At 39.4% G+C, this 25,812-nt stretch overlaps 1 protein-coding gene across 1 annotated transcript; it reads right to left on the bottom strand.

The window, feature by feature from the left end:
- Positions 1-644: 644 nt before the first annotated feature.
- On the bottom strand, positions 645-18,624 carry LOC134372696 (uncharacterized). Its single transcript, XM_063090095.1, has 3 exons — positions 18,582-18,624; positions 18,088-18,444; positions 645-1,009 (listed from the first exon to the last, which is right to left on the bottom strand). Exons 1-3 carry the CDS (start codon positions 18,622-18,624, stop codon positions 645-647), a joined length of 765 nt encoding a protein of 254 aa, XP_062946165.1.
- Between the last annotated feature and the right edge of the window lie 7,188 nt (positions 18,625-25,812).

The raw sequence follows: 25,812 nt of genomic DNA, 5'->3' as shown, positions 1-25,812 counted from the left end.
TTCAAGCTGCCTATTCATATATTCATTTAAATGTCATATCTAATCTCAACACATATTCCAATCCTAAAACAGATTTCAAATTTCAAACACATATTCAAAGTTGAATATTTGATTCCTCCCTTCAGATCTTCTCTTTCCAGGTCATCCCTCCCAAAATAAATGGTTCTTTAGTACACCACACTGCTTGTCACTTCCTTCTTTGTCCTTCCTGCATGTCTAATTTTTCACCAAGCTCTGTTAATTTTAGCTCCTGAACTATTTTGACTCTATCCATTATATTCATTTTTGGCACTTTCCTGCATATGTTCAATAATTTCTCATGAGGAAGGTTATGGTGAGAAGCTACTTACAGAGCATACAGTTTCCTTTTGTCATGTTGAAAAGGTTTTGAAACTAGGTAGAAGTGGTGGTTGCACAACATTATGAATGTACCAAATGCCACTTAGCTGTTCACTTTAAAAAGGTAAACTGTATGACATGTAAATTAATCTCAAGACTATTAAAGTTGATAAAAATCTAAAGATTAAAGAATTAACAGTTTAACTTTGGATTATTTTATTGTTTTGTACATTTAATTGCATCTATTTGGAGATAGAGTCAATTTAGAAAACCCAAAAGAGGGTTTTCTAAAATCTTCCCCAGCCTCAATGAAGGACATGTGGCTGGCGCTTCAGCTGTAGAGTTTGGGTATTGGCTGCAGGTGTCTGCTGTGCACTGTGTCTCACAGCACAGAGGTAAGTGGCTGAATCACCAGGCTGAGAAGTCCCAATGTATAAAGTACTGTGTCTTGATGATTTATCCAACGAAGCTTTAATTCTTCCACTCGTTTGCTCTGTCTGACTTGACTGAATTAACAACAGAGATGTGAGAGCTTTCCCAGCGTCCTGCCTAAACCACTGAAGGAAGTAAATAGCACTATCGGTGTAACTGCAGTTGAGAACCAAGTTTTCTCCTTCATGGACATTCAGAGCTTCAGGATTCTGACTCACCTCCTGTTTACTGCTCACCCCTGTTTAGAAAAAGAACCACAGAGACGGTGACTGGTTAGTGGTTTACGATTCTCTGGAAATTACTTTTAAATGTACTTTTTCAATCTCTTCAGAAACTCCCAGAAAACCATACAGGTGCAACTTCCTATCTTTCTCTCTCTTCCCTAGGGAGAAATGTCCCAGGGTCTGCCTGTTCTTTACCCATCTCCAGATCCCTCTAACTCACAGTCTAGTTGCAGCCAAAGGAAGAGCAGGCCCAGGGGTTTCTCCATTCCTTCTTTACTCAGATTCACTGAGAACTGAACTCTTGTGTCTGAAATACTGACAATGGCTCACTAGATAAAGGATCTGTTTACTGTCTTATATGTTCAAACATTTCTACAGGAAACACAGTTGGCCCAGCCAACCAGAGACAAGTCACACACACACACCACACACACACACACACACACTGATCTGCAAAGAGTGGAAGGTGGAAATGAAAATAGTGCTGTCTCAGGCCACACCCAGCATTGTTAGAGAAATGCTTCTCTCAGCTCCTCCTCCTCTACTGGAATGAGTAAAAAATAATTTAAATATCAAATTTGTAGAATGCATCTAAATCAGCCCATAGAAAAAAATTTATAGCATTAAATGCTCATATTAGAAGAGAAGAAAAAATATAAATCTTTACTGTACAATTGCAGTTACTTTCTCCAGATTTCTACAACTGCACCCTCTTCTTACCACTTCAGCCCTTATGGTTTCCCTTAACTCACACTCTTGGAAAAGTTCCTTTTGATCATTTCTCACCCATCAGATTGCAAAAGGAGTTAAGAATTATAATATTAATATTTTTGTTTTTGAGATGTGAGGAAATGGGCACTCTCATATCCTGATAGCTGAAATATAAAATAATAAAGATCTACAGGGTTTATTTACATATCATTGAATGCAGAAATTAATACATTACAGCAGATCTATATTATGATATACTACACTGCTGTGAAAAAAAATTAGGTAGCTTGAATATTTGTGACTTGCAAAGATTTCTCTGACTTATTCAATCACATTACAGCACTTTGCATACAATGTGATCCCATTTATGTTTTTTAAAAAGTATGTTTATTATGGATTTGTATTTAAATAAATAGAAACGGTTGAAATGTTCTCACCAAGCCTTTAACAGTAAGTGAGAACTTATCAGGGGTAAATCAAGAAAGTATTTGCAGCAACATGGGTGAACTTAGAGAAAATTATGTTAAATGAAATAGCTTGACACAGAAACAGAAATAGCTCATGTCCTTACTCATAAGTGGGAGTTAATAAAAAACAAAAAACAAAGAAAGAAAGAAAGAAAAACAATCACAATGACAGGATGAACTTTCAAAAGGAGAGAACAGAACTGAGGTCACCTGAGGTAGGAAAGGGGGAGGGGCAGGGATGGTTAGCAAGAAATTGGTAAAGGGCCACAAACATTATATAATGTCGAATATACTAATTATCCTGATTTGAGCATCTCATATTGCACACAGGTATTGATATTCAACGCTGTTCTCCACAGATATGTACAATCAATTATGTTTCAATAAAAAAAAATCATTTTGTTCTAGATGATTAAAATTACTTAAATTTTAAGACAATTAAATATTAATTTATAACTTGATTAATCATAAATAGAATACTTAACAGCTATGTAGAACACTAAGAAAAAAGTTGAAATAAATATTTCTAGCAAATTTTCAAAATCCATTTATTTCTCAGATGCATGTGTTATAGTTGAAAAAACTGAGATGACCCAGATATATCTCAGATAAATAATGTTCTATTTATAAACTTTACACTGGATCTTTAACATGAATGAAAAGTTAGACTGAAGAAAAGACAATATCCAGGCTCCTCCTTCTCTCTGCCTTCTGGCCCAGTTCTTTATTTTATATAGCTTTTCTTATTTTTTTCCTTTTCCTTCTTCTTATTTTATTTTTCACCATCTTCCATTAAGCTCACATTCTCTTGTGTGATGCCCTTTGTAAGTGGAGGTTATCTCCCCAACCCACCAGGGAGATAGGTGTGGCCCAATCTGTCCCACTCTGTGTCTCTCAAATGCGATAATACTCCGCGGTGTCTTTCAGGTCTCCTGGTGCATGACCGGGGTGCTGGACTTTCTGTCTACAAGGATCGGCAGTGAAACCACTTTATTTCGTCACATTGTTCTTTAAGCTTCAAATCAGATACTATGGGTCCTGGTTATGAAACTGTCGATACCAGACAGTGCGCTCGTTTTCTCCAGGGGTGGCATGGGAGCAGGGCATGTTCACTTCTAGTCCTTCAGAACTGTCCAAGGAGTCAGACTGTGTAGTTTAGCATTGCACATAATTCCTGAGGGGAAAATACATAGGACTATCTCCAGACCCCCAAATAAAGGCAGATTTTTAAGGTCAAGGTGCTGATCCACTAGAACTTTCCTCTATAACTCCCATCTCCTACTTACATTTTCTCTCATTTCCATCCTACAGAAAGAGAAAAGATATGGCTAGAATTGTCTAGACTCAGCAGTCAGGAGGTGGGACTTCATTGCTTTGTCTCCCATTTTAACTTGGGCTCAATAACAGGAAATTCTTTACAGCGGAGAGAGCTCTTCTGTGATCACTGAGGGTTATGCATTGAATTGTGTATCTCTCCCCACTCCGCACAATTCATCTGTTGAAATCCTAACCCCCAGTCCCTCAGAATGTGACCTTAATTGGAGACAGGGTCTTTACAGAGGTAATCAAGTTAAAATGAGGTCATTAGGATGGGCCCTAACCAAATATGACTGATGGTGTTATATAAGGGGAGCTTTGGACACAGACGCACATAGAGAGAGGATATGAAGAGGCAGAGGGAGAAGACGGCCATCTGCAAGTCATGGAGAGGGGCCTGGAACAGATGCTTCTCTCACAGCCCTCAGAAAGAACCAACCCTGCCGACATCCTGATTTTGGACATTGCCTCCAGCAGGTCGCTCTTCTGATTTCTTAGTTTAAAACACCATCCATTTTTAGGACTAAAATGCTTACTTAGGGTCAGGAATAGTCACCTCTGTCACCAGTCTCAGATAGAACCCAGGGCCTGCAGCTCAGCCCCTGTGTCTGGACTAGGCTGGAAGAGGTAGCAGAACACAGACTCATCTGCTGAGTTGCTCCAGCAGAGCCCCTCACTTGGTGGCTGTCACTCTAGAGAATGTCCAGGCCAACAGTCAGCCAATGGATTCCCCAGGTTTATTCATTTCCCTGAAAAGAGGGTAACAGTATGAAACAGGCATCCATTCCCAACCCAGGGGTTTCCTTGAGAGCATTTATGAGTTTTAAACTCTAAGAGGCTGAGTATGAGAGGGGAAAGTAAAAATCTTAAGAACAGCATTCACCCAGAACATTTCTCTCTCTCTCTTTTTTCTTTCTAACCCAAGAGAAAGAATATGTCTTATGGGTGATCTGATGCTACAAAGTGCGAGAAGGATTTTTCTTTACATTCTGGAACTCCCCAGCCTTATACAATTATGAGAGGAAGTAGAAAGCCCATCTCAGTGGCAAGGACGAGCAAAATGAGGCTCACATGCAGAGGGTGATGTGTTCACAGTGATGGGAAAGGTGTGGTCAGAGCCTGATCTGTAAGCCAAGTCTCCTGAGCCTGATTCTCTGGTCTCCTAAAATGCCTCTAGATTTCTTGTGTCTCTTGGGGAGCATTTATAGATGCATGTCTTGTTATAAAGGAAACAAGAGACCTGGGATGGCACTCATCCTTTTACTCCACAAACCCTGTCCCTAACCAGCCTTTCCTCATTCCCTGTGTGTGCCTAGTGGTGGCATGGACAAGAGCTGACATGCAGAGGAGAAAGAAGAGAAAGGAAGGAGGGTAGGAGACAGTAGCCTTGAGAATATTCTGTCATTATCTTCTCAAATTTAAGAGAACTGAAAGAGTTGGAGAAAAATAATTCTCTCCCAACAACAAAAAAAATTCTACTTTTCTCTATTGCTATAAAAAATTGACAAAAATAGACCAATTAAACTTGAAATCTGCATAGCCAATTCCTGTCTCTTTCTTTCTGTGTCATCCTATTTTGGGTGGGAAAAAAACTTTTCATAATGGATTGGGACAAGTCCAGGAGTTATTGAACATTGGAAGCTGTGCATGGACTGTTCTACTTATAACAAAGAGAACAAAACATATCACTTATCACAGTTTCTGCACAGCGTCAATATGGAATGTGAACCAAATGCTCTTTCCCAAACAGAACAAGGATTTTATTGAAAGATGCAGCAGCGCCTCCTTGTGACTAAACGTTTACATGACTTTGTTCAGGTTCCGGGCGAATCCACCAACCTGCTTTTATAAAGTTATTTTACACATATGAAAGAGAATAGTTTGCATGTGCTTATGATGTTACATAAAAGACAACCAATTATGGTCATTTGTGGTTTCAGAATGATTGCCATGTGTGACAAGACAATTTTTATAAAATGAACAGAGTTTTTGCTTGTTTATTTATTTATTTATTTATTACTGAATCAAAATTGATTATACATATTTTTGGGGTTCAACATTGATATATGTTGATCAAATCAATATTACTAGCATATATATTGTTACAAATCTTAATTATTCTTTATGCCCCTTGTTCCATCTCTCCCCATCCCTCTCTCCTCCCCCCTCTAATTACCCTAGATTTCTTCTCTCCTTCTGAAAGAATAATGGTTACTCTGGTGATTTGTTGCCTAGAAGATCTGTCCAATACTGAGAGGCATGATCAGTTTCCCCAATATTATCATAGAGCAGATGCTTCTTCTGTCACTCTGAAATGGGTTTTGTGGAGAGAGACGTCCTCTTCTTTTCTCTATCTCTGCTGGTGACTCTCCTTGTGTCAATGCACTCCAGTGGTTGGTGGACCATCTGCGTGGTGGTTGTGGCATCTAGCCTCTTTTGCGGCAGCCATCATTATTGTGGTGGCTGTGGTGGGCCACCTACATGGAGGTGGTGTTTTTGGCATGCTCCTTGGTGCTGGTGGTGTGCCTGGTTGTGGGGTGTGTCTGGTCCCTGGATCCATACTTCAGGTCCCTGGGCAGGACCCAAGGCACTGGTGTGGTGTGCTTGGTTGTGGGAGGGGGTTCAGTTCCCCAGCTTCATGCCTCAGGTCACTGGGTGGGGCCCCAAGGCACTGGCGGTGTGCTTGGATGTGGGAGTGGGGTCTGGTCACCTTCTCAATGCCTTGGGTCTCTGGGTGGCACTGAGGCACTGGCATGGTGTGCCTGGATGTGGGAGGGGGTCCAGTCCCTGGTTCCAAACCTCCAGTTCCAGGCAGGCCCCAAGGCTCTGGTGGTATGCCTGGGCCAGAACTAATTTTTTGTCCTTTGCTTACTTCTAAAAGAAGACCCCCAAACATCTGGGCCACTTTCAGTTATTAAACAAACCTCACTGCAGCCCTGATTAAAACTCCAACCTTCGCTTCTCCTCTGCCCTCCCCACTTCAGGCCTGACCCTTGGCTCTAGTATGGCTGGCATGGCCTGCTTTGTTCTCTCCCTTCTCAGTTTTTCTTTGGTTCTAACTCACTCAGGGTTACGGCAGAAGAAAAATATTAAGGGGGAAAAAACAGCAAAAATGTTCTTAACTGTTGTTTACCTCTGGTGGTGGTGCATCTTCAGTGACCTCCAACGGCCTCTGTGTGATGAGTGCTCTGTGGGAGAGCATCCTGAGGGGTCTCCTCAAGGCTGGGGTCTCGGCTTCCTATCAGCTCCCACCCAGGAGCACCCACCTCCCCTCTTACCTTCTGTTCTCCTGGGAGGAGCACTGGCAGGACGGCTCAGGCTCTGCTGCCTTCAGAGGCAGCACTTGCCCTGCAGAACTCTCGCTCCTCCTCCTCAGGCCAAACTGAGAAGCCCAGGCAGCCCCCTGGCTGCCCTCTCCACTCTACCATCTTTTTCTACTTTCCCTGTCTTCTGTGTAAGTAGATGCAAAAGCAGATCAAAATCTGCTTCAGAAGCAGATATGCAAATTCAGAATACCATGCAATCCTCCTTTTTATTCTGTTGACCTTTGTCTTCAAAAGGAATTATTTGGGAGCATTGACCCTTCAAATGGCTTATGGGAAAGGAGACCCTTCTGCTGATATTCTCCTCTTGACTCCTTCCATCCCTAGCTATCTCCTCACATCAGCTAAGGGAGGTGAAAATTGGGGGCCACTAAGCCTGTTCCGTTGTTTCCTCATAAGCCCTAGAAGGAGTGTCCATCTATGAGCCTTCTTAATGGAAAGTGGCAAATGTCCAATGACTCTTGGTTCCTAGCTTTGGATCCTAGTTGCCAAATTCATGACAACAGAAAACGCCCCTCAGTTTATCTTATTCATCTAAATGGAAAAAAAGAAGTCTATGAGTGATTCTAAATAAAGTTTTCCATTTCTCCAGAAGAAAAAATAAAAATATAGTAGGCTGGCCGGTTAGCTCAGTTGGTTAGAGCCAGTGTTATAACACCAAGGTCAAGGGTTTGCATCTCTCACTAGACACCAAAAACAAACAAAAACACATTTTATATATACATATTTATATATTCCAATAATTATATATTATGTCATATATACGTAACATATAACATACAGATTATACATATATCAATACAGATGTACATGTATCTCAGTAACACTAGGAATATATTAAATGAACTTTGGGGGAAAAGGCAATAACAGGCCTTACACTAACCGAAATTCACCAGAGACACAAGATAAAGAAAGCCTGGCTATAAGGATATGACAGAAGATTAAACGTGATCATGAAATGGTTATGAGTATCAGTGTATTAGTCCATTTCTGTTGCTTATAACAAAATACTTGGAATTAAGTAATTTATAAAGAAAACAAAATTTATTGCTTACAGCTTTCAGAGGCTGAAGAAGTCCAAATTCCAGGGAAAACAGTTGGTGAGGGTCTTGGTGGTGGTGATAGTGACTCAGTGGTCTCACATGGAAGAAATGGTGGAACAGAGAGAGTGAACTTCTCCAGTGCTCTTCTTTTAAAGCCCCAAGAACCATGCCCATGACCACCATTATTAATCCAATCCAGTCCTACAATCCAATCACAAATTCAAGGCTCCACCTTTCAATTACCATAATACTATTTCCCACCCTCAACAGTTACAGTGGGAATTAAGCTCCTAATGTAGGGATGTTGGAGGACACTTTCAATCAATCTACAGCATTCCACCCCTGGCCCCCAAAGTTCATGTCCTTCTCACAGCTAAATATATTTTTTCCATCTCCAAAGTTTTAACTTGTTTCAACTCAAAAGTCCAAGGTTCAAAGTCTCATCTGTGAAATCAAACCAAGTTATCTACTGCCAAGATAAAATGGCGGGACAAACATAGGGTACATACTCCTTTTCGAAATGGGATAAATAGGCCAAAAGAATGGGGTAACAGGTCCTAAACAAGTCTGAAACCCAGCAGGGCAGGCATCAAATCTTACAGTTGGTGAAGCATGTACCTTGACTCCATGTTCGATGTCATCTGCACACTGGTGCTGGGGTTGGATCCTCAAGTCCTTGGGCAGCTCCACTTCTATGGCTTTCCTGGTCTGAGGTGATGCTTTAGCTCTTGCAGGCTGGCATTGCATGCTGGTAGCTCTACAAGTCTGGCATCTCCATGGCAATCCCACTCTCACAGCTCCACTAGGCATGGCACTGTTATGGGTTTTCTGCTGCATCTCCAATCTCACGTTTCTGCTCGGCATTACACTAGTAAAGTCTGCCTTCAGTGACTTCATCCCTGTGACAAATCTCTTCCAGGGCGTCTGGCTTTTCCATTTATCTTTTAAAATCAGGGTGGAGGCTCCTAAGCCTCCACAACTCTGGAATTCTGTGAGCCTGCAAACTTAACACCACCTGGATACCACAAAGGCTTTTGGCTTCTATCTTTCAAAGCTTGGGTCCAGCCACACCTGGGCTAATTTAGTCACAGCTAGAGCAGCCAAAGTAGCTAGGTGCTCGTGCTGGAAGCAGCTCCCCGAGGTGGCCCTGGGCAGCAAACCTGTAGAGGGCACCTCAGGCCTATTCCCCAAGACCATTCTTTCTCCTTAGGCCTCTGGGCCTGTAATGGAAATGTTGGCTTCAGAGCCTTCTGCAATGCTTTCAGGCCCTTTCCCCCCTTTTCTTAATAATCTCTTTCTTCTACACTAATCTTCTTAGCACCATTGTATTTTTCTGCTGAAAATGCTCTCTGCTTCTCTGCCACATGGCCAGGCTGCCAATTTTCTAAATCTTCATACTCTGCTTCCCTTTTAAATTCTGGCTTTATATCTTGCCTTTGCCACCATAACTCAGCATAGGCTGTTACAAGAAGCCATAGAGCTTCCTTAATGTTTTCCTGCTTCGAAATTTCTTCTACCAAATACCCCGGGTCAGCACCTTGAAGTTCCACATTCCATAAAGCTTTTGGGCATGAACAGAATGCAGCCAAATTCCTTGCTAGTTCATAGCAAGGGTGATCTTTGCCCCTGCCTTCAGTAAGTCTCTTTTTCATTTACATCTGAGATCTCCTCAGTATGGCCTTTACTGTCCATATTTCTATCAGCATTCTACTCACCACCATTTAACCAGTGTCTAAAACATTTTAAACTTTCCCTGATTTTCTTGTCTTCTAAATTCCCACCGACATCTAGGCTTTTTCTAGCCTGTTCTTCATAATTCCTCTAGCTTCTTCTCAACACCCAGTTCCAAAGCTGTTTCCACATTTTTAAGTATTTGTTATAAGCAACACCTCAATTCTCTGGTACCAATTTTCTGTATTAGTCTGTATCTGTTGCTTATAACAAAATACTAGGAGCTGGGTGATTTATAAAGAAATGAAATTTATTGCTTACAGTTTTGGAAACTGGGAAGTCCAAAGTCCAGGGAACATATTTGGTGAGGGTCTTTGGTGGTGGCTTTATAGCAATGTAGGGGTCTCACATGGTGAAATAGCAGAAGCAAAAGAAAGAGACTAATCTCCTCAATCAGTGTGGTCCATACTGGAAGTTATTATGAGAACTATAAAGGCAGGGGTTAAAAAACCATTGTGTTATATTCTACAATAAGCATAACTTTGTCACGCTTTCTTCAATAACTTTTCTTCACAGTTAAAATGTTGTAATGAATCCAGGGAATGTAAAAAGAGAAACTGAAATAACAAAATATGTTTAAATTTCAGAACAGGGTAGGGCTTTAAAGTATATGTTTTATTTCTTGATTGAAAATAAATAATACAGAAAACTTTTACCCATACTGGAAAATCAAATAAGTTGTTCTGGCCTATTTTCTGGTTGAGAAGTTTACAAGTAAAAGGCTTGTCTATCCCCCACTCCTCTCTGCTGCTTTTCAAATCATGATTAGATTTACTTTTGTTGATGTAGAAAATAAACATCATGACCTTCTGCTAAGGTCTGAATGTTTGCGTTCCCCCCAAATTGATATGCTGAAACTTAATGACCAATGTAATGGTATTAGGAGGTGGGCCATTGGGAGGTGATTAGGTCATAAAGACAGAGCCCTCATGAAACCATTATGGCCCCACAGCAGAACTGCCTCACCTTTCTACCAAGTAAGAATGCAGAGAGACTTGATCTTGGACTTTGCAGCCTCCAGAACTGTGAGAAATAAATAAATTTATGTTGTTTATAAGCTACCCAGTTTATGGTATTTTGTTACAGCAGCCTGAATAGACTCAGACACCTTTTTTTGTCATTAAAACAAGAGATTTTCTGCTAATCAGAATAGGTTATGGCTTCATCAGAAATAAGGCGTTACCTGTATTAAACCCCAGGTGGGTTTTGGGATTCCCTAAGAACTTCTCATTTATTTTAACATACAGTCACCTGCAGGTTTATATCATCTGTCCTCCTGAAATGCGGCAATTTCCCAATTACAGTCTTTTTCAGAGTGAGATCTCTCTGTCACTTCAACCAAAATCACCAGGTTACTCACTAAAAAAAGCAAACCCCTGACCTCCTGTCAGACCTATAGAATCAGAGTCTATGAGGAGAAAGTATTTTTTTTTAATATACTCTTCATGTGATTCTGAAATGTATGCTAAAATTTGAGAGGTACTGGAGTTTTTATTTTCTAATCTCATTTTATTGTGCCTGCAGCATTTAGTTTATTTCAGAAATCCCTTCATCTCAAATCTTCCTTAAGCCTCATTTTCCTCATCTGAGATATGGGTTAGTATTTCATAGTTTTTGGATTATTATATGAATAATTATGAACAAATTTAAAGATCTAATGTCCAACATGTATAACATTAATGAAATTGTGTTTGGAATTTTACTTAAATAGATTTTAGCTGCTCTTGTCACACAAAACAGTAACTAAGCAAGATGATAAATATGTTAGTCTACTTCAGTACAGTAACCATTTTACTATCTATATGTATCCCATCAAATCATGTTATAAAACTCAAAATATACAATAAACTTTAATTTTTAAAAATGAGTATGTAAACTGTTGAGCAATGAACTTGGCAAATGGTAAGGGTTCAACAAATGATAATAAAGTGGTTGGTGATGACAGTGATGATGACAGAATGGAGACAGGTGGAAGCAAGAATCCCATGACGATTTTATCTTCTCCTCTAAACACACTGGGTAGATTGCAAGAACGCAAACCTGAAGGGTTAAAATAGAACAAAATCAGGTGATGTGGATAAGAGAGAAATTGTCTCTCTCCTTAAATTAGGCAGCTTCCACTTCTGCTTTCTTTCTTTCCAGGCCTTTCCTCATCTCACCCCACCACAAAGGAGGGTGGGGAGAGCCAATTTGGTTGTTCAGAGTCCATTTACAACTAGGAGATTTGTCACTGGACTGACTTAAAAGATAGGACTCCAGACTCCATTCACTCACCATATATCTTGCATGTTTAAATTTCTGCCTCCCTGTGATAAGCAGATCTAAACAGAGCTAATTTAGTCCCTGCGCTACCTCTTTCTCTTTCACCCACATGCTTGAAGAGTAAGTCAATTCATGGCTCAGTTTGAGGCTTGGCCTACCTCTCCCACCCATCCTCATAGGAATTCTGAGCTTGCAGTTCTCCATTCAGAAAGAAGTAGGAAACCTTACTTAGGCCTTGAGCCTCAACCCACTTTTCCTGTACTGGAAGTAATCAGTGCTGGTTCAGCTAAAAGTCCTACTTTGCTTTGTATTTGCTTTATGTTGTATATAGCTTCCTTGGGAATCTTCCTAGGAGTGGGGTGAAACATTGAATACTTTACTCTTGAGTTTAGGAATAATAAAAATTCTATTCAACATTTTATAGGGAATCCTAGCTGGTGAGTAGGGCATACTACATAATTTGTGGGACCCAGTGCAAAATGAAAATGCAGGGCACCCAGCTGGGGCAGGGAAATAAGTCTCTCCTTCCTACAGCTCGACTGCCCCAGGAGACCACAACCTCTGCACCAGTACACACTTGGTACCTGAATGGAGTTGGGGGAAAGGCCTCCTGGCAGTTGCCTGCTAAAAGGGCCTTGGTTCTGGGACACCTGTTACATAGAACCACAAAAATTGATTGGAGGTGGAATATGGACCTAAATGAAATATATATCCGTGCTTTGAAGTAGGCAAAATTTTTTTCAAAAGAGCACAAAATATACTAGCCAATAAAGAAAAAAGTAATTAGTTGGACTTTATTAAAACTAGGAACTTCTGTACACCAAGAAATGTCATTATGAAAATGCGTAGTCAAGTAATGGGTTAGAAAATAATTCACATGACTTTGGCCAGGCCTAATAGCCAGAAATATATAAAGGATGCCTACAAGTGGATAATTAACAAACAAATGAGCAAAAGACTTGAACAGATACTGGACAGAAAAGAATATTTGGATGGCCAATGAGCATATGAAAAGGTGTTGAGCATTGTTATTCTTCTGGAAAAGCAAATTAAAATCCACAATTTTATGAGATTCCACTTCACATTACCAGAATGTGAAAAATAAGTAAAAAGAAAACTGAAACCAATTTTCTTTTTTGGTGAGGATATAAACTTTCATATGTTGCTCATGAGATTGTAAATTGGCTTAATCCTTTGGAAAAATGTTTGCTGGGTACTACTAGAGCTAAATATATGCCTACTCTGTAACCCAGTAAGTCTTTTCTGGTGGAATTATCCAAGAATAATGAGTTTATATGTCCACCAAAATGAATGCTATAAACATTTAAATGAATGTTCATAGTAGCCTTTTTCATAATGGCACTAAACTATAAACAGTCCAAGCATCCCAAATGTTTATTTCAAGGAGAATGGATAAACAATTTGTTGCATGTTCATATAGAGGGACCCTACACATCAATAAAAGAGGAGCAAACAACTGATACACACAGCAACATTGATTAATTGCAAAAATTATGTTGAATGAGGAAAACAAGACATGTAAGTATATATAGTACCATACCATAGGATTCCAGTCACATGAATGAAGTTCAAGAACAGGAAATAGAAATCAGAATAGTGTTTGCTCGAGTTGGATAGTGGGGGTAGGGCTGTTGAACTGGAAGGGGAAATCTGGAGTATTGGAAATTTTTAACATGTATATCTAAAGGGTATTATTTAGACATATAAACACGTGTAAAATTTCATTGAGCTGTACATTTAAGTGCTGAGGACTTATATGTGTTGAACCTCAATTTTTTAAAAAGTGAAGAACAGCAAAGAAATAGCATTTTAATGTATTCAAATAAACTTCTATTAGTACCACCACCTGAGAATTAAAAGCAGTTCCATTTGGGGAGGCCTGAATGGTGTGTATGAAGGGGTGGGACCAAAAGGACAACGCTGTCTGATTTTGAAAATATATGTGTGTATTAGTTTGATAAAAATAAAATTGGTGAAAGTCCATTTTCGAGTGATGTCACTGAGATGGCAGACTAGGTGATCCCCAGCATTGCGTCTCCTTCCTCCCCCCAGCAAGAGATCAGCTTACAAGAATGAAAAGAAAGAACTGCCATACTGAGACCACTGTAACTCGGGGAAAGAGGAGGAGAATCCCTCTGGGTCTATGAAGGCGTGGAAGGCTGAAGGATCACTTCAATTAGTCTCAGCCCCTCCTGCTCCCGGGCAGGTAAGGCATAGTGCATGGAGCAAGCTACCTGGAGATGGCAAAGTACTTTTTGTGTGAAGCTACTTGGAGCTTTCAGAGAAGAGGGGTGCTGTGACCACTGGCAAAAAGAAAAAAAAAAAAAAAAAGAAAAAAAGGTGTAAAAAGTTTTCTTTCTTGCTGCCCTGTTCCAGCCTTCAGAGAGTGGGTGACTTATACTGTGCAAAGGCCTAAAATATCACAGAGAATTTTTTCTCCACTCTCCAGCTCTTACCCAAGGATTTAGTGTGCTACCTATGAATCCTATGAAGAGACCTGAAGAAACATTAGTGGATCAATATAAACTTGTTCAGTAGTTGTGACTCCTCAGAATTCTAATCTGTCATGCCAGCCAACATATGACTCTTAAAAGTTCTTTAAACATTTGACTGATTTCCCCTTATCCCTATCTATAGAAGATCTTTTATCTTTCCTTATTTCACAAGGAACAAAAGCAGACAATTTCTAGAATTTAATTCATTTAGGTTTCTTTGCATCTTCAGATCTCTGGCAGTTTGTTTCATTTTGTTTTAATTGTGATTTTATAGCTTATCAGGTTTAATTTCATTGTTAGAGTGAGAGTGATGGTCTCTTGCACTTTCTACCTCCTAACTGCAAATAGAGATTCAAATATATATTTTGCACTAATAAAAAGTTCAAATTTCCAATCTCAGATTAACCACCAATGGCCTCTCTAAATCTCAGTTTTCTTAGGGAATAATATTAGTACTTACCACAATGTATTATGGTAATAGTTAAATATTGAGACATTTGCCTGGTGTGTATTAGTACCTAAAAAGTTTAACTAATATTCTTTAGAATGGTGGGAGAGTAATATGATGGTAAAATAATGAAGTTGTTTTTTTTTTGTTTGGTTTGAATTCATCCAGACTTGTAGGATGTGATGGTTAATTTTATGTGTCAACTTGACTAGGCTAAGGGTAGCTGGTAAATCATTATTTCTGGGTGTGTCTGTGAGGGTGTGTCTAGAAGAGATTAGCATTTGAATTGGTAAGCTGAATAAAAAAGATTCACATTCACCAGTGTGGGCAGGCATCATCCAATCTTTGGAGGACTCAGATTGGGCAAAAAGTGGATGAAGGGTGAATTCTCTCTTTCTGCTAGAGCTAGGACATCTGTCTTCTACTGCCCTCAAACATCAGTGCTTCTTTCTCTTGAGCCTTCAGACTCAGACTGGGACTCACACTACTGACTTTCCTGGGCCCCCAGCTTGCAGATGGCAGATCATGGGACTTTTTAGTTTCCATCATCACATGAGCCACTCCCTCATAATTATCTTTCTATCTATCTCTGTCAGTCTGCATTTATGTATCTATCTGTGAGGCTACTTCAAAAAGCTGGTGGAAAAATGGAATTAAGAGATAATATAAATTTTTACATGAACTTTTTGAAAGCCCATCATATATATATTAAAATTTGAAAAGCTCAAGCTAATGACACTACAAACTTCAGTTTCTATGGGCTGGCTGGTTAGCTCAGTTGGTTAGAGCACAACCTTGTAACATCAAGGTGATGGGTTTGGATCCCCATACCAGCCAGTTGCCAAACAAAACAAAGCAACTAAAAAACAAACAACAACGACAACAAAAAACAACCACTAAAGTCTTCCCTAGCCCTAAGGTTTAAAAATCCAGGTTCTGGGGCCGAGCCCGTGGCGCACTTGGTAGAGTGCTGCGCTGGCAGCGCGGCGACGCTCCCGCCGCGGGTTCGGATCCTATATAGGACTGACCGGTGTACTCACTGGCTGAGTGCCGGTCACGAAAAAAAAAAAAAACGACAAAAAAAAAAAAAAAAAAATCCAGGTTCTGGAACTGATGAAGAGAAGTTGCTCCTCTTAGAAAAAATTAAGATATTAAGGCATATTAAGATGTTAATAAGAGGAGAAACTGTGTGTGTTGGGAGAGGTACGTGACTGTCTATACTTTCCACTCAATTTTTCTGTAAACCTAAAAGTGCTATAAAAATGAAGTCTATTACTTAAAAAAAAAGAATATTAAGACATACACATCTAGAGACATGACTATGAGGAATGCATATGAAAGCCCATGAAAACATACAAAGTAGATACAGGCTGGACAAGGCTTATAGAATTCCACAGTATTAGGAGTCTTGTATCATAGTAGAAAATGGACCCTGGGCAAATGAGTGAGGGGGAATAAAAGTCAGGATCATAAGAGAAACAGAATCCAAATCAAATTCAGAAGTCTTTATAAAGGAATACTCCAGATGTTGGTAAGTTCAAAAGAGCCAGAAAGGGGTATTGAGAAACACCCAGTTTAGCAACAGCAGGAAGTCATTTCCACGTGTACCATTCATAGTGCACGCCAGAAAACAGAAGGCATATTCAGTCATGAGTATAAAGGGAATTCGATTAATGGCATACATAGAGTGGTGTGAGTAGGGTTAGGGAACCAGTAAGGGACATTGAGGCACCCAGGGACTAATTAATAACAAGGAGAGTCATTATGATCCTAAGTATGAAAAAGCAAGGTGAAAAGACAGTGTTCCTGGGAGCTGGAGCAGTGGAGGAGGGACTTCCCCACAATATATGTAGTTAAAGAAGGTTGCAGGCAGCATCAGAACCTCCACGTCTGAGCAGGCAGGGAGCAAAGAATTAACCAACTTCTCTGTCTTCCCACCCACAGATAGATGTCTTCCAGTTACTATGCAGAGGTTAAATCCAATAAGATGCCAAAAAACAAGTAAAGCCTGGGTGATGCAGTTCATAGGGGTTGAATTACCAAGATATAGAACAGGACAGATAAGGAGAATGCACAGATTTAAGTTAAAGGGAATCCCAAGAATAACTAGCAAAAGAGGCAAGAGGGAAATAAACTCTCAGTATCCTTGTTCCTGTCTCAATGAACTGCTCAACTCACAGCTCAGCTGACATCATAAGGCCAATCATAAGGATCCAAGAGAAATCTTCATTGTTTTTTAAGTTTATTGTAGGGCTTGAAATTTGACCAGTGTTCAGGTGAAAGATCATCATTTTTCCATGTAGTGGTATTATAGTTCAAATTTGCAATTCAGAAATATGAGATTACATTTGCATTTGGCTCCCTAGTCAATAAGAAACAGTGTATCTCTCTCCTACGCTTCATACACACAGATGAACCAGTCTTTCATGTGAGAGGCATACATGGTCTCTGCATTTAGATCTTTCTTGCTTTACAAAGAAATATACAAGAATAATGAAATATTTCAGGCTAACCTAAAATTTTGTCTAAAGAGTTGAGATGGGTGAAAATCCTGACCTCCTTTCTTATATTTCAGATGAATAAAGCTCAGCCCCAGGTGACTGACTACACCTCATCTTTGGGATTTAAAAATCTGAGTGATAGCAGAGGAGACTGAACATGAAGAGGGCCTCCTGGACACAGCCCTTCCTGACTGGGCTGCCTCTTACCTACTGTGTGGTGAGGACAGGGATAGGAGATGCCCCTCTGCACCCTGTCTTGAAAGTCCTTTCATGGTTGTGTGTCCTGAGCAGCATCATGGAATGAAGAGTTGGTGGGGATTTGGTTTGAAATTTCTGCAGCAGTGACCAGGGAGAGGCAAAGCCTGTCATAGTAGGGGAGACCTATACAGGAAAATAAAGGACCAAATTCTATGTCCCTCATCTTTTTCATAAATGTTTGCAAGAAGAGCATAAGATCCCTGGAGATGTTAAATAGTTAAATAGGTATCTTGGTAGAGATGAATCCCGTGTCAGGGTTTTCGTAGAAATGTTTCCTATGAGAGGTTTTGTAGTCTGGAAAAAAAAAAAGCCTTTCTGGCTGAGCACTGGCCTTTCTGAAGACTGAAACTTGGGTTCTCTTTAACACTGACATCCACCCTACCCTACCTGCAGAGTAATTCATAACCTCCTAGGTTCTGGGAATTGGACCTGAGGCTGACTCATTTTCTTGAGGAAACTCTGAGTAAACACCGCCTAGGGAGAGAATATCACTCTCCCATCCTAGGGCTGCTCACACTCAGGCCGCACCTGTGCCCTTCTGGGTTTGTGCTCGGCTCCCCCTGCAGCTCCTCGCACGGTGTCTATCAGAGCGCAGTAGTACACAGCCGAGTCTGACATTTGCGCTGAGGGTTTCTTCAGGTAGAAAAAGCTGTCACTCTTCACATGATTGGCCTGAAAACCTTGACCTTCTGTCCTCTGGTTTTCTGTTGAGCTCTTCAGCAGTAGTTGAGGAGCTTTATTGAGATATTGGACATACCATAAAAGGACAGAAATTGAATAAGTGGTCTGGTAAGTGCAGTTCAAGATCACAGGTGCCCCCTCTGAGACAGTAACCGGGCCTGTCTGGGTCACTGAGTCTCCATTGCTCCTGCCTTAAAACAACAACAAAAAAATTACATTATGCTGGAAACATACAGCAGAAGAGTTTCAGTTGGGGAAGAAGGCTAAAGGTTATCATGATTATAGGAAAATAAAATATCATCAACAGTTAGGATAAAATATTACTTACTGAATATTAAGATCACAAGAACTGAGCAGGTGACAGAAAGCATTTTGGTAGAAGGAAATGATCCTTGCTGCTTGCAATACACCAAGTCTAATAGGTCTAGTCTCCAGTGGGATCTTATAGAAACTTCTTACTGATAAGCTAAGAGCCCCTTTCTGCACAACAGTCTGTCTTGTGACTACAAAGAAAATAAGCATGTCAAACCACCACCTGAATGCAGATGTAACCACATCTTAAAGAAGCAGCCTCCTCTGGTGGTTGTCTTGCAAATTGCATCACAACATTGTCTGACTCTATTCTTCCAAATTAAATAGTTTGGGGGGAAGCTAGACATAGAAGGAGAATGGAGTAGGAGTTTGAGAAGAAAGCACTGAACAATCACTTTATAGATTCACCACTATGCTCGGGGTAATTTTCACTCATTACTTCCATCATTTTCTCCTTGGTGCAGAGATTTGTTTCTTCCCAAATAATCCAAGGCACAACTTTTATTTTATTTTATTTATTTTTTTTAAAATTTTATTTTGTCGATATACATTGTAGCTGATTATTGCTCCCCATCACCAAAACCTCCCTCCCTTCTCCCTCCCCCCATCCCCCCCAACAATGTCCTTTCTGTTTGCTTGTTGTATCAACTTCAAATAATTGTGGTTGTTATATCTTCTCCCCCGCCGTTTTTTTTTTTTTGTGTGTGTGTGTGTGTGTGTGTGAATTTATATATTAATTTTTAGCTCCCACCAATCAGTGAGAACATGTGGTATTTCTCTTTCTGTGCCTGACTTGTTTCACTTAATATAATTCTCTCAAGGTCCATCCATGTTGTTGCAAATGGCAGTATTTCATTCGTTTTTATAGCTGAGTAGTATTCCATTGTGTAGATGTACCACATTTTCCGTATCCACTCATCTGATGATGGGCATTTGGGCTGGTTCCAACTCTTGGCTATTGTAAAGAGTGCTGCGATAAACATTGGGAAACAGGTATACCTTCGACTTGATGATTTCCATTCCTCTGGGTATATTCCCAACAGTGGGATAGCTGGGTCGTATGGTAGATCTATCTGCAATTGTTTGAGGAACCTCCATACCATTTTCCATAGAGGCTGCACCATTTTGCAGTCCCACCAACAATGTATGAGAGTTCCTTTTTCTCCGCAACCTCGCCAGCATTTATCGTTCAGAGTCTTTTGGATTTTAGCCATCCTAACTGGGGTTAGATGGTATCTCAATGTGGTTTTGATTTGCATTTCCCAGATGCTGAGTGATGTTGAGCATTTTTTCATATGTCTGTTGGCCATTTGTATATCTTCCTTAGAGAAATGCTTACTTAGCTCTTTTGCCCATTTTTTAATTGGGTTGCTTGTTTTCTTCTTGTACAGTTGTTTGAGTTCCTTATATATTCTGGATATTAATCCTTTGTCAGATGTATATTTTGCAAATATTTTCTCCCACTCTGTTGGTTGTCTTTTAACTCTTTTAATTGTTTCTTTTGCTGTGCAGAAGCTTTTTAGTTTGATATAATCCCATTTGTTTATTTTTCCTTTGGTTGCCCGTGCTGTTGGGGTCGTATTCATGAAGTCTGTGCCCAGTCCTATTTCCTGAAGTGTTTCTCCTATGTTTTCTTTAAGAAGTTTTATTGTTTCAGGGTGTATATTTAAATCCTTAATCCATTTTGAGTTGCTTTTAAGTGGCTTGTCTGAGGTCGCTTCCTTGCATATGTTGCTATTGTTCCCATGGGTCAGAAAAGGATCCCTCCTTCTAGAAAGTCCTCTCTACTCTACTTCAGTCCTCTACCTGAACTAATTCTAGTCCTGTCCAAAGATGCAATTGGCATGCCATCACATAGAGGAAACATTGTCCAATGCAGTTCTCAAATAATATGTGGTGAAAACCAGTGGTTTTCAAAATCCATCATGGACTGATAGGTTTGTAAAATAAAATAAAAATAAGTTACCATAACTTCTGTTTCACTGATCAATGTAGAATGCCACAGGAATTAACCTTCAATGAACAAAATAAAGGAAACAATAACTTTCAGATTTAGGACTACAGGTGATGGAGAGATAATATAAAATACTAAAATGAGTCCTAACGTTGTCCCAGCTTATTTCCTGAAGGCAGTTATTATCACCAGCACAGGGAGGATTAACCAACACACAGCCCAGCTGTCTCACTGTGTTGAAGAACTGAATAGGAATTTGAGGATCCTGAAGCATCTTGAATTTGTGGATCAGTGTACCAGAGAGGAGGAATTTGGAGAGAGAGAGAGAGAGAGAGAGAGAGAGAGAGAGAGAGAGAGAGAGAGAGAGAGAGAGAGAGACTCCTCCAGAGAATTCCATAGGGGTCGCTTTGAATCTTTTACTGATCTACACACATGTGACGGGAAACTCCCTGGGTCAAAGAGAAAGCAATAGGCAAAATAATTTTCAGAGTTCCCACAATGCTGGACATAGTTTGTGTTCCCAGCTGCCAAGATTATTTTTAAAATTTTATTTTAGAGCACGAGATGGCACAGCCGCAGCAGACTGAGAGGGGCTGTGAGAGAAGCAGAGGAGCGGACTAGCCCAACATTTAAAAAAAAACAAGGTTGGTGCATAAACAAGGTGGAGGAGACCTGTGTGGCACTGGGAGCCCAGTCTAAGGTCCCAGAGTGAAGGTAAGCACCCACAGCCCAACAGCTTCCAAGGTGAGCCAAGACCCATGCAGCACCAGGGTCCCAGTCTAAGGTCCCAGAGGGAAGTAAATCACCCACATTCCATCAGCCTCTGAGGTGAGCTGAGATCTGCGTGGCATTGGAGGCTCAGTCTACGGCCACAGAAAGCTGGAGCAGGAGCCAACATGGTGTAACATAGCCACCACCACAGCTACTGTCACCACAAGAACAGTTCACGACCACAGTAGCAACAAGGGCCACTCTACCAGCAACCTGCCACTCACTTGACTACACTGATATAAGAAGAGTCACCAGCAGAGCCTGCAAATAGAGGAGGAAATCTTTATCCTCATAGCCAACCCCAGAGTAACAGAAGCAGCAAGTCCTCTACCAGATGACCAAACATCAATGAAAAAAATACTAGAACTATGAACAAACAAGAAGATATGACACCACCAAAGGAATACAGTAATGCTCAAATTCTGGATTCCCTGTTCTATGTCTGAAAAGGAATTTCTAGAAATGATCTAAAGAAAAGTCAGAGAGATAAAAGAAGACTCAATTAGAGAACAAATGGAAACAAGAAAAAATATCCAAAATATGAAAGCGGAAATTTAGAGGGAGATTAATACATAAAAATGAATGTAACAGGACTGCTGGACATGAAAGATTGACTCAGTGAAATAAAAAAAACACAACAGAGAGTTTGTGAGCAGCAGATTAGAGCAAGCAAAAGAAAGAATTTCAGTTCTCAAAGATGGTCTTTTCAAAATAACCTAGGCAGACAAAAAAAAAAAAAAAAAGAAAGAAAGAAAGAAACAAGAATTAAAAACAATGAAGAAAATCTAAGAGAGATAGACAACCTCAAGTGCCTTAATGTCCAAATTGTGGGTTTCCAGAAGGGGAGGAGAAAGAAAAAGGCATTGAAAACCTATTCAAGGAAATAATAACAGAAACTTCCCAGGTGTAGAGAGAGATGCAGACCTTCAGATAAAGGAAGCTCAAAGGTCCCCAAACAGATTCAATCCAAAAAGATCCTCCCCAAGACACATTATAGTCAAATTTGCAAAGCTCAAAGACAAAGAGATAATTCTAAAAGCAACCAGAGAAAAGCGTCAAGTCACCTATAAGGGAACCCCCATCAGACTAATAGCAGACTTCTTGACTGAAACACTACAGGCCAGAAGAAAGTGGAATGATATATTCAAAACACTAAAAGAAAAAAATTGCCAGCCAAGAATTCTTTACTCAGCAAGGCTCTCCTTCAGAAATGAGGGAGAAATAGTGTATTCCCCAGGCAGACAAAAATTCTGGGAGTTCGCCACCACATGACCAGCCCTGCAAGAAATCTTCAAAGAGTCCTTCATCAGGAATCTGAATAATGATCACTATCACAGATACACAAGAAAGAGCAAAACCCACTATTAAAACAAAAATACCAGAGAGAATAGAAAGAAGCTAAATCATGCCACCTCAAATTTTCAACTAACATTGAAGAAGAGAAATAAAAGAAGTAAGGATCAAAAGATATTTAAAACATCTAAACAAAAAGCAATTAAACGACAGGAATTAAACAATATCTGTCAATAACCACCCTAAATGTGAATGGACTAAACTCCCCATGCAAAAGACACACAGACTGATGGTATTAAAAAGCTAGACCTAAGTATATGCTGTCTTCAAAAGACCCATCTCACCTGTAGGACACAGGCAGACTGAAAGTATAGGGATGGAAAAAGATATACCATGCAAATGGAACCCCCCCAAAAGCAGGAATAGCTATTCTTAAATAGGATAAAATAGACTTTAAAACAAAAAACATAAAAAGAGACAAAGAAAGCCACTATATAATGATAAAAGGATCTATTCAGCTAGAAGACATAACAATCATAAATATGTATACACCCAATACTGGAGCATCCAGATGTATAAAGCAAACACTCTTAGAAATAAAGAAAGAAATAGGCCCTAATACGTTAATAGTGGGTGACCTGCACACGCCTCTCTCAGTATGGGACAGATCTTCCATGCAGCAAATCAGCAGAGAGACACAGGATTTAAACCACACTTTAGACCAACTGGACCTGGCAGATATATACAGAACATTTCACCCAATAACTAAAGAATGTACTTTCTTCTCATCAGCACATAGAACATTCTCCAAGATAGACCACATATTAGATCACAAATCTAGTCTTAGCAAGTTTAAGAAAATTGAAATCATTCCAAGTATCTTTTCAAACCACAATGGACTAAAACTAGAAATTAATAAGAAGCAAAACCCTGGAAACTATACAAATACATGGAAATTAAACAATAGGTTCCTGAATGACCTATGGGTCCTAGAAGAAATTAAACAAGAAATCAAAAAATTTCTTGAAACTAATTAAAATAAAGATACATCATACCAAAACCTGTGGGATACTGCAAAGCAGTGCTAAGAGGCAAATTTATTGCAATAAATGCTTACATCAAAAGAATGTAAAGACTTCAAATTAATGACCTAACACTGCACCTCAAAGAGCTTGAAAAACAACAGCAATCCAATCCTAAAGGCAGTAGATGGAAAGAAATAATCAAGATCAGAGCATAAATAAATGAAATAGAGGCCCCCAAAATGATAGAAAAGATCAACTAAACAAAAAGCTGTTTTTATTAGAAGATAAAAAAATAGACAAACCATTAGCTAGGTTAACAACAACAACAAAATAAAACAAAACAAAACAAACAAAAAAAAAGAAGCAAAAAGACCCAAATAACAAAAATCAGAAATGAAAAGGGAGACATTACAACCAATACCATAGAAATACGAAGAACCATTAGAGACTATTAATATGAAGAACCATTAGAGACTATTATAAACAACTGTATGACAACATCTGAAAACCTGGAAGATTTGGATAAGTTTCTGGACACATGCAAACTACCTAGGCTGAACCAAGAAGAGATAGAAAACCTGAACAGACCAATAACAAGCAACAAGACTGAAGTGGTAATCAGCAATCTTCCAACAAAGAAAAGCCCAGGTCCAGATGGCTTTACAGCTGAATTCTACCAAACCTTTAAAGAGGAATTAATACCGATTCTCCTCAAACTATTCCAAAAAATTGAAACAGAATCCATTCTTCCAAACTCATTCTATGAGGCCAACATAACTCTGATACCAAAACTAGATAAATACACAGCAAAAAAAAGAAAATTACAAACCAGTATCCTTGATGAACATCCATGCAAAAATCCTCAACAAAATATTAACAATCAGAACACAGCAACGCATCAAAAAAAAAAATTATACAACACGATCAAGTGCAATTCATCATAGGAATGCAAGGATGGTTCAACATATGAAAGTCAATATTTGTGATACATCACTTCAATAAAATCAAGGACAAAAACAATGTGATTATCTCCATAGATGCCAAAAAAGCATTTGAGAAAATCAACATCCTTTCATGATAAAGACTGTCAATAAATTAGGCATAGAAAGAAAGTATCTCAACACAATAAAGCCATCTAGGACAACCCATCACCAGTATCATTCTGAGTGGGGAAAAGCTGAAGGCTTTTCCCTGAGGAACAGGAACAAGACAAGGATGCCCATTCTCACCACTTCTATGTAACATAGTACTGGAGGTACTAGCCAGAGCAATCAGGCAAGAGAAAGAAATAAGGGCATCCAGATCAGAAAAGATGAAGTCAAACTGTCCCTATTTGCAGATGATATGATACTATATATAGAAAAACCTAAGGACTCTATCAAAAAACCTCCTAGAGTTGGTTAATAATTTCAGTAACATTGCAGGATACAAGATAAATACCTCCAAATTGGTTGCATTTATCTTCTCCAATAATGAGCTAAAACAGAAAGACAAATCAAGAATGTAAGCCAATTTACAACAGTGGTAAAAAAAAAAAAAAACCTAGGAATCAATTTAACCAAGGAGGTGAAAGATCTCTACAATGTGAACTACAAATCACTATTGAAAGAAATTAAAGAAGATATAAAAATATGGAAAGACATTCCATGCTCTTGCATTGGAAAAATTAACATTGTGAAAATATCTATACTACCCAAAGCAATCTACAGATTCAATGCAATCCTCATCAAAATACCAATGACATTCTTCACAGAAATGGTAAAAAAAATCTCAACATTCATGTGGAACAATGAAAGACCCCAAATAACCAAAGCAATCTTAAGCAAAAAACATAAAGCTGGAGGCATAACACTACCTGACTTCAAATTATACTACAAAGCTATAGAAACCAAAACAGCATGGTACTGTCATAAAAATAGACACTCGGACTGGTGGAGCAGAACAGAGAACCCAGAAATCACCCCTCAAGCTTACAACCATCTGATATTTGACAAAGGCAACAAAAACATACATTGGGGAAAGATTGCCTCCTCAATAAGTGGTGCTGGGAAAATTGGATATCCATACACAGAAGAATGAAACTAGACATGCTCCTCTCACCATATACTAAAATCAACTCAAAATGGATTAAAGCCTTAAGTATAAGACCCAAAACTGTAACATTACTAAGGGAAAATATAGGTGAAACACTTCAGGAACTAGGT

The sequence above is a fragment of the Cynocephalus volans genome, chromosome 3 (assembly GCF_027409185.1).
Source record: "Cynocephalus volans isolate mCynVol1 chromosome 3, mCynVol1.pri, whole genome shotgun sequence".
Lineage (NCBI taxonomy): Eukaryota > Metazoa > Chordata > Mammalia > Dermoptera > Cynocephalidae > Cynocephalus > Cynocephalus volans.
Note: the sequence above shows the minus strand (reverse complement) of the source record. Positions and strands in the feature narration are given on the sequence as shown.

Excerpts from the sequence above, each read along its gene's own strand:
- LOC134372696 (XM_063090095.1), bottom strand. The coding sequence starts at position 18,624 with ATGCTTTCTGTCACCTGCTCAGTTCTTGTGATCTTAATATTCA. Across the intron at positions 18,445-18,581 it reads TCTTGTGATCTTAATATTCA|GCAGGAGCAATGGAGACTCA; the intron begins GTAAGTAATATT and ends TGTTGTTTTAAG. Across the intron at positions 1,010-18,087 it reads GGCACAGGTGCGGCCTGAGT|GGGTGAGCAGTAAACAGGAG; the intron begins GTGAGCAGCCCT and ends TTTTCTAAACAG.